General features: G+C 35.8%; 1 protein-coding gene across 1 annotated transcript; it reads right to left on the bottom strand.

Moving 5' to 3' along the window:
* Positions 1–3,401: 3,401 nt before the first annotated feature.
* LOC113320165 (outer envelope pore protein 16, chloroplastic-like) lies at positions 3,402–5,741 on the bottom strand. Its single transcript, XM_026568104.1, has 6 exons — positions 5,520–5,741; positions 5,376–5,427; positions 4,786–4,817; positions 4,566–4,599; positions 4,351–4,418; positions 3,402–3,721 (listed from the first exon to the last, which is right to left on the bottom strand). The coding sequence occupies exons 1-6, from the start codon at positions 5,631–5,633 to the stop codon at positions 3,581–3,583; spliced, it is 441 nt and encodes a 146-aa protein (XP_026423889.1). The 5' UTR covers positions 5,634–5,741; the 3' UTR covers positions 3,402–3,580.
* Positions 5,742–9,307: the final 3,566 nt, after the last annotated feature.

Genomic DNA, 9,307 nt, shown 5'->3' with positions numbered 1-9,307 from the left:
TACTGCACTCGAAAGCCTTTCCCGGTCTTTACAATGGAATGAGATGTTACTCTTGTTCGATGTTGGTTACATCGTATGATGAGACCGATGAACAGTGACTATTTCTGGGAAAGAGTATTGGGACATTTTGTAGCATCGCAACGAAACCATAAGAAACAACAAGAGCCTAGAAATAAGAATTGCATTCATCACTAAGGAAGTCAAACATTATACAGAAGTTTTGCGGATGATTCATCGTAGTAATTCTGGATTATCCAACGAAGAACTGGTGAGTATCTTACCTTTGTCCTCACTGATCAAATGCATCATAATATCTTAACATGTTGTTTACTGTTTAACTGGAAAACCATCGCTTGGGCAAAGTTTACTGAAGAAACTGGAAGAGAGTTTAAGTATTTTGAATGCTATGAACTCTATAGAGAGAATGTCGCTGGAATTGATGCATTTTGAGCATAATTGTTGTGATTTATTAAAATGTAGTTTGGTGTTATATGCAAGTTTAAAATGTAATAAATATCACTTAAATTGAAGTGGAAATCTATTTTAAATTCTAAATATTTTCATTCATTGCCTACCAATTATTTTACAAGATATAAGCTTAGACAATAATAAAAAGTACTAAACAAGCTTTGGCCTCCTGTTTATCTTCAACTGACATATCTTCCATTCAATGCGCTCTTTGACAGTTTCGCCTTTGTTTTTGAATTTTTTGTTGCTAACTTTCAAAACTGGAGCTCTTCTCTGCCTTTTAGCGGAATATTTTCTTGGAGCAAATTCAAAAACTTGCACCTCCCTCTTACAATTTTAAATCTTTTTAAAACTCCCACATATCTGAGAAACAGCAGCTTCAAGTTTTGCTTCGCAAAAAAGTGTGATTGCCTTTTCCGCCATTTCACCAACAATAAAACTAAAAAATTGAAATAGTTTTAGAAGAGAAAATTCAAGAGAAGTAAATTTTGGTGTGAGTGAATTGTTTGAAAATGATGGTAATTTATAGAGGTAAAAAGGTGAATTTTGAATTTTCAAAAAACAATCCGTTGGCGTTTTTGCTTCACACGCCAGCGTGTGTAGAAAGCACGCCGCGTTTAATCTTTAAACGTTCCAACGTCGAGTTTGAGATACACATGCCGGCTTTTTCTTTTACCTGGCGCTTGATGATCAACCGCATACTTCTTTTCCCATAGTGGAGAAACGTGTTTGGCCATCCACCTGGCTCAACAAAATTTTCAATTTTGCCGTTGCCATAGGAATTGCCCTAAGAGAATATTTCTAGAATTTTTAGGATTTTCCTATTTTAAATCTCATATATTGTTTGGAGGTTATTTACTAGGAGAAAATATGGCTATTAAGGTTAAAATAAAGTGGGTCCATAATCCCTTCTAAATTTCCCAGTAAAATCTTGGGGGTTCAAAACGGGATTTGACGGAATTATAAATCCCGAACGAAACATGGTTTCAAGGGATTTGCGCAATCAAACATGCCAAGGAAATCGTAATTCCACCAAATCTCCTGTACCCATGAATTCCATCTTTGAAATTCCACATCCAAACCCACCATTATTTTTTTTCTAAATATATATTTTTATCGAAGATTAAAGGGGATGAAAAGTGGAATGCTATAATAACCGAAAAATTCTCCCGAGAATTCTCCCGATACACACATCCCCGGGGGTCTACACCGAGGAAATATAGGGGGTGGGCTTTGGGTCCCACTACTTTGTGTGTAGGGGTAGAATTTTCGGGAGATATTCTTCGGGATATAAACTATTTCTGGGCATGAAAGCCCCTAACTTTATTGATAATTAGATATAATTACATAATGTCTTGTTACATCCATAAATCGAAATACATGATTAGTACAATAATTTTGTACCGAAAAAAATCGAAAACAAAATTTTGCACCAAATATATGTAAAACGGATAGAGGAATTGACATTTTCGATCGGTTTATCACCATTTTGTTGGATACTCTCCGACAAGATATGATACTTCCAAAAAAAAGAAGTAATATGCCCAAATTCCACACCGAATGCTATAATATTTGATCATAGTTGGTTGAATGAAAGATTGAACAAAATCGAACGCCCTCCTGGAGGGGTATAAAAAACCGTGATGGCATACACTTGCCATACTATGAGAATTAAAGGATATAATACAAACTTATAATGCAATTTTATTTATTAAAAACATTTTTTTAAAGACTAAATTACTCTACTCGCATTTTAACAAAATCAAGATCCGGATAGAAATGGAAAAGTAAATTTAAGAAGAAATAGATAACTGATTTTTGGATGGAAATAACTATCTAGGATGAAGATAACTATCTAGTGAGATAATAAACTTACAGAGCGCTTTTAGGAGACAGAAACTCTTTCTAAATTCATTATTCCATGATGTCGTCTTTTATTGAATGAAGAAAAGAAATCTTGGAAATTATGTTATGGGCACCCGGTCGTATCTATTTTGTAGCGTAGGTTTGCTCTTCGGTACCTGAAGAATAACAACAATATTTTGCGGCCTGTATTTATTTGTCCTGCCTAGTTAGGGGCCTAAAAGAATTATTTGAGATGACCTACCACTAGAAGACAAAACGGGTCCTGATGTTGTATATGTCGGAAAATATATGAGGATTAGTCAATATGACTTGTTCGACTGTGAGAAAGGGGGCTGATGACGAAAGGTCCTTGCCTAAACCAAAATAATGGTTGTTCAAAGACTGCTTCAGTCGCAGATGGGAGTTAGGGTTGATATATGGAGGGAATGCGAAAGAGATGAGATTAGAGTTTTTTAGTTATAAAGAATTACAGACGAAAAGACTCAGAGATGCTGAAAATTTGTTGTTGTTCTAGCAATTCTATAAAACCCAAATGTCTAGTCGGTCGGATAACGAGAGAGGATCATCACCTTCTCTTAAATCCCAGGAATAGCTAAGGATATACACCTGTCTAGTCTATCCTTAAGCCGACTTCTTACATCCCAACTATTCTCTTTCTGTATGGGTAGGTTGATACCCACACGTTGTTGTGGACCGCCAGACCAAATCTCCTGTCCAAAGTCATTTTTGATACCTGGAGTCCTGGACCTTCTTCACCATTCCCATATTCCCAATCAAAAAAAACGTTTCCATGGGATCCTAATACTAAAGATGGATAAATTGATCGTTTGATTTGCGATCAGCCACCTTAATCCTTTGAATTGGGGATTAGCCACCAAACTAAGCAAAGCTTAATAATATTGATTGTATTCCTTCAATAATACCCTAGAACGAACTATATACCTATTTATATGAAAAGCAAGTAAGGAAATACGAACTAATTCCTAAAATAACTAGACTACCAGACTCTCCTAATTGGTGTTGGTATCCCAACATTCAACGTCTTGCAGTTATACCAAAAGAAATCATACAGCTGCAAAGTAAATTTCACAATGACTGAAAGTTTTACTTGAAAAAGTGCTTCACTACAAACTGTAAGAGCAATTATTAACTAAGCAACAGATGGTAAAACATGAAAAGGAATAGGCATTACTAAATTGTTCTTTCTTACAGGACAAATGATGAAGATACATTTGTTTCTCTTCGCTTAGGTAAGATAATTGATAAACTCTGCAGCTGTGGCGATAGCACCTCCTGCAATCGCATCTATCACGATTTTCTCTCCGTTGTTACTGCAAGCGGCAGACACCAAAGCTCCTGTAGCAGCACCTCCAAGCATCGCATTTTTCTGCAACACCACAATAGCAAGAAGTAATGAACAATAGATTCAGTATATCCATACTTGAATAAGAATTGAAAAATAAAATCCGGTCATTGGTTTCATGCCATTCAATAGATTTATCTTGCAACACATCTTGAAGAACAGATTTACTGGTAACAGGCCAAAGGATTTGCCCCACTCTAAAATCGGGTGATTGGAGGTTTAAACATCAACTTTCCTAACTCAACAAAGTACTTGACACAATAGAAACATTTAAACTTGAAAGCTTTGTTCTCAGAAAAAAAAAATTATATTATCTATGAAGAATAATCTCAGATAAAACACTGGGATTTCAATCAAGAACGAAATAAAAACAAAACATTGAACTGGTGAAAAGTTAACATTCAAGTCAAAGTGAGCCGCTTCCAGCATAAAACTTGGTCTCTTCTAGTATATAACTCGACCTACTCCACTGAGAAGAGGTTGTGCAATTTCAGATCATTTAGATGTACTACTGCTTACACTAAAGCAAGACTGAATTGGCAATGGAAGAAGTTACATATCCAGACACAAAGCTAACTTCATTTCTTACCAAAATTATTTTCAGGATTTGAATAAAAGAAGGCACCGACTCAGCCATTCAGTGTTTGACTTACCCAATCTCTAGTACCACGGACCCTCTCCATGCCATACTCCATTCCCACGTAAACTCCAGCTACAGCCCCTGCAAAGTGCGAAATCATACAATCAATTTATGGAATTCTACTGATGACAAACTGACGAAGTAATGCATGTAAAGGCATGACAATCTACGGCTATGGAACAACTCCTTGGAAATCATTTGCAGATATATATACATATACAGACTTACCCCAGTAAGCACCCTCCTTGCACATCTTCTTTAACTGCAACAAAAATGGTTTCTATCAGTATGGTTAGCAGTGGCAACAGAACATAGTATACTCTAGTATACGAGTCATGTGACTATATTGTCTAAGCTAAGTAGATAAAAAATGGTTGTGGAACGGAATAGTATATTATGAAACAGAACTTACTACGACTCTGTAGTTTAAATGAATTATATAACTTACCGATTTCTCTAAGCCATTACTTGAGACACTCCCTGCAACAAGCATTCACACAACGTTCAGCACAACAAAATCATCGAACGCATAATGAGAACCAAATGGACTCACATTTTTCGTTGGTTTCAATCAGCTAGAGAATTGTGATAGCTCACTATCCGCACTTGGTATCAAGTGAATATTCGAATGGTGCTAATGCAAGAAAATAACCTTAATTATGCAAAGATAGATAGTAGTCCTAGAGTTGCATTTTTTATTTTTATATTGTAAAAGAAGAAGATGGAATTTATATTGAAATAATGGTGTAAAGTCCTAGGGTTGCAGTCTATCTGTATCATTTGCTTAGAGCACCGCGGAGCTCATACCTCTCTAGAGACACTCCATTCTGATTATTTCAATCTCGCTCTAGAGGCACTTCATTCTGATTTCAATCTAGCTTATATGCATGTGTACCTTACACTGATCACAAATTTTGACTAGGGCTAGTTACTTATAAAGGAGTTTCCCAAATACATTTACGGTTCTACTAATTAAAAAGAAACATTCAATTCCAACATTGCAAGAAATTTATGGAATAATCAAAAGATATGAAGGACCTTTTTTGATACAGTGATAAGTCTCTTCTACAGCTACTCTGGATGCAGCAACCTGTTCAGACAAAATGGCTATGAGAGATCTATAGCTATCGGTTCAAAAAAAAAGTATGATCAAACAAGTAAAATTAAGTGAGTGAATATTACAGCTCCGATCTTCAAGAAACCATCAACAGTGTGGTTTAGTAGAGGATGTCCCATGTCAATTGCAACATCAACTTTTGGAGATGATACAGAACCTGAAAAACTAGAGCTCGGCATTTTTTTTTCTTCTGCAACTAATTGGAAAATACTAAAACCCTAGTGAAAATTCTCAATAGCAAAATGCGTTAATTCTAGTTCTTATGTAGACTCTCAGTCTCTCACTCCTATCTCTCTCTTGGTCACATGAGATATTTATTTGTTTTACTATAATACCCTTGGAATTTGTCCATCTCTTTTTGGGTGGATAGCGTCATTTTGTACTACACTGATACGGTACGCTTCTTCTTTTTTATGCTTCTTTGAGTGGATGTGAAGGCAGTGCCGTGAATGTGATTATCGTTACAGAAATACAAATTGATAAATAACCAAAAAAAAAAAAAAGAAATGCACAAATTCTTTGAGAGATGTCGGTACAATGTTACAATACAAACTCCAACTCCATTCTTTTGTTTTAGGATCTGTCCAACAATAAATGCATACTTGATATTCTTCCACCAGCTGTGACCGTGTCACTGTGAGCCTCTAGCTAGTTGAACGGTTTGATTTTCGTTAAGAGATATCGTCAGTTGGAATATATCATACCGGGAACACGTGGGGTTGCCACGTGTAATTTTTCCTTCTAAGATGTCGATGAGTTTTTATTTCTAGGTGGACCCAATTATTAGGGCCGCAAGCAAAATGGATATGGATTGGGGCTACAATGGATTAAAATGTCCAAAACGAAGATAAGGGAGGACATGATCTATGTATCCCCAATCAATTAAAAATTTATGACCTTATTATCTTTTGCATAACTAATCTAACATCTAAATAAGATCGGAAACAAAAATTCTAAATCTAATATTCATTTTGGTATTTTTTTTTCCTCCTCTCTCTTTTTTGTCTTTCCATCTTCTTCTTCTCTGATTCGTTTCGACAATGATTAATCGTCGATTTTCAAAAAATATCATCGTTGGTTAAACTCTTCATATGAAAGATGGTGAGGACAAAGAAAAAGGCTAAAGACAAGAAAGGAACTCCAAAATATACCAGTGAACCAGCAAATCCAACTTCATCATCTTCAAATGAAGATGATGATGAACTTGAAAATCAAGAATCGGTGACTCAAGGATTTTAAAAAGAAGTTAATACGTCAAAAATGAATTTTATAAGGTATAAATCGAAAAACCCTCCATTGACCATTTATTTCTGCTTTTGTTTGGTTAAATGTTCGACAAATTTAGGTTTCGAAAAACAATTTCTGAAACAGTTTATGACTGGGAGTTCTTATTTTCCCAGCCGTAACTAGTAGACTTCGACTGGGAAATTACCAAGTAATGACAAGATTTCGGTCCTCGTCACGGAAAACAAATTGTATATGATATGTATTTAACTTTGTTAAATGCATATATTGAACATGGTTCTTAAAAATTTTAGAAAAAGAGGAAAAGAAAAAGAAGAAGAAGAAAACACAAGAAGTATCACCAAGTAATGACCAGATTCTGCCCTTCTTCACGGAAAACCATTAGGTGCATGTTATAGGAACCAAGGTGCACTTATCATTAGTAGTACAACAAGAGAAAAAAAGACAGCTGAACGTGTAATTGTGGTTTCTCAACAACCAAATCTAGAGATTCAGGAAGAAGAAACGGCCAATATAGTTGCTCTATCGGTTGTTATTGATAAGGATAAAGGCAAAGTGGGGGATAAGAATGAGATCAAAAAGTATCCATCATCACCTCCAATAATACAAATCATCGATGCAATGGATTTATTGCCTCCCAAAGCGAATGGGAGACCTTCGGGTGAGCCAAATGATCAATCTGTTTTGTTTGGTTACAAAACTCATGGGCTACAAGTGTTTGTGCTGCAAAGGTAATAAATTGTAAATGTTATTTTAATCTTATTATGGATTGTTTATTTTAACAACAACTTTTTTATGATTTGTGTAGGATCATGAGAAAGCGGTCCCAAAACTGAAAAAGACCAGCAGGAGAAGTTTTGGTCATTAGATAGAGAGCACAAAGATGTGGTTTCCTTGGTAGAATCTTCGGGGTTATGGTATCGAATTGAGTTTACATATAGGCCTTATGATTTTATTATTGTTTATGGATTTAGGGAAAGATTCTGGCACAAAACTATGACTTTTTATCTCCTGTTCGGCGAGGTGATTATCACTCCATATGACGCTCACCAAATTACTGGTCTTGCTTTGGATGGAAAAGTTGCATCTAGCAGTTTCAACTACTAATCCTTTGGAAGATATTTATGCCTTGGTAAAAGATTGTTTTGGGTGGAGCAAAGATGAAGCACGAGAAGATTTTGAGGTTGGTTCCGGAGCAAAACCAACAAATGTTGGAGTAGTTCCCATTACAAGGAAGATTAGATTCGTTCGTTTGAGGGAAAAGTTTGTGAATTCTGGTGTCAGGGCTAAAAATAAACAGGTTGTGATGGACGAAGTACAACTATTTTTTACTTGTTGTACACTTTTGGAACCGTCCTTTTCCATAATTTCTCGAGAAATAAGGTGAATGATTGTTATTTACAGTGGTCGAAGTCTCTCAGTCTCTATTCAGATGTAAACGAGGGACCGAAGGGGCATTGCCATCCTTTCTTGCTTGACTGATAGTCTTTGCAAAGCTTCTAGGTGGAGTGGAACACAAATTACGGGGAATGCTTGTCTTCTCTAGGTATTTTTTGGTTCCATCTCCAAATGTGTTGTAATTTTATATTGGTTTGTGTCTAATCTCTTATTTGTAAAAAAAATAATAATAATTGAAGTCATGGGCTTACGACCATGTTAAAAGCTTGAGGCCATCTCGGGGTAACAATTGGCTCTCAATAAAGCAACGGTAGGAAGATACCCCTTTGGAAGGATCCAACATAAGGCTAAAGAGAGAGAAATAGTTGAGATGGAGAAAAGATTGGACACTTTGACAATCGGTGGTGTGATTTTTGATCCATATGTGATACTTGATGATGATGGAGATGATAAAGTTGATGATAGAATATTTTCGGATGTGGCAACCTACCGTGGACCTTTATTTCATCCAACCAGGTTCATCTTTTTCAATCCTCGTAGAACGCTCCATCAACTTGGTTTGGTCCAGAAAATAGTGCCTGAAAACTCTGTTTTTAAAGTGAACAAAACCAACTCCATTTTTATTGAGAATGATGTGAGATTGAACTATATGTGACCCAACTCTGGCGATCGATCATTGGAATGCTCGCACATAAAGTGAAAAGAAAATGTATTTAGGAGGGCTCATTACTTCTTATGGCACTTCCGAAGCCGATAAGGGTTACATGGAATAGTATCAAGAATGGTCCCATCCTTATAAGGAAAATATGGATCCTGAAGCGAGGCAACATCAAAACAACATGGATAGTCCAAAGTTCAAGAAGGAAAATAAATAGAAGTCGAGATGCCATATGATGATACAAACACTATTAAGTTGAGACTTTCTATAAGTTATTCTTTAAAATTATATATGAGTAAATTTTCAATAATTTAAAGTTTTCGGTTTTGACATGAAATAGATGGACCGATATAAGTGGTTTTCAATGACATGAGCCTCTGCATTAATAAAAATAAAACGATGAAGGTTAACAAACAGAGAACACTAGGAAACCGAGTTAAAGTGATACCGTACCCTGATAAAGGATTTTTTTTTATTAAGTATTCCGATGACGATGACGAAGCGGGGGTACCACTAGGACTAGGCCTGATTCATTGTTGTATGAATCAAGTA

This window comes from Papaver somniferum, chromosome 11 (assembly GCF_003573695.1).
Source record: "Papaver somniferum cultivar HN1 chromosome 11, ASM357369v1, whole genome shotgun sequence".
NCBI lineage: Eukaryota > Viridiplantae > Streptophyta > Magnoliopsida > Ranunculales > Papaveraceae > Papaver > Papaver somniferum.
This window is presented reverse-complemented; position numbering and strand designations above follow the sequence as displayed.

Bases quoted from the DNA above. Each gene is read 5' to 3' on its own strand.
- LOC113320165 (XM_026568104.1), bottom strand. From the start codon at position 5,633: ATGCCGAGCTCTAGTTTTTCAGGTTCTGTATCATCTCCAAAAGTTGAT. The intron at 4,818-5,375 runs GTCCTTCATATC...TGCTTGTTGCAG, and splicing joins TTATCACTGTATCAAAAAAG to GGAGTGTCTCAAGTAATGGC. The intron at 3,722-4,350 runs GTAAGTCAAACA...GTGGTGTTGCAG, and splicing joins TCCGTGGTACTAGAGATTGG to AAAAATGCGATGCTTGGAGG.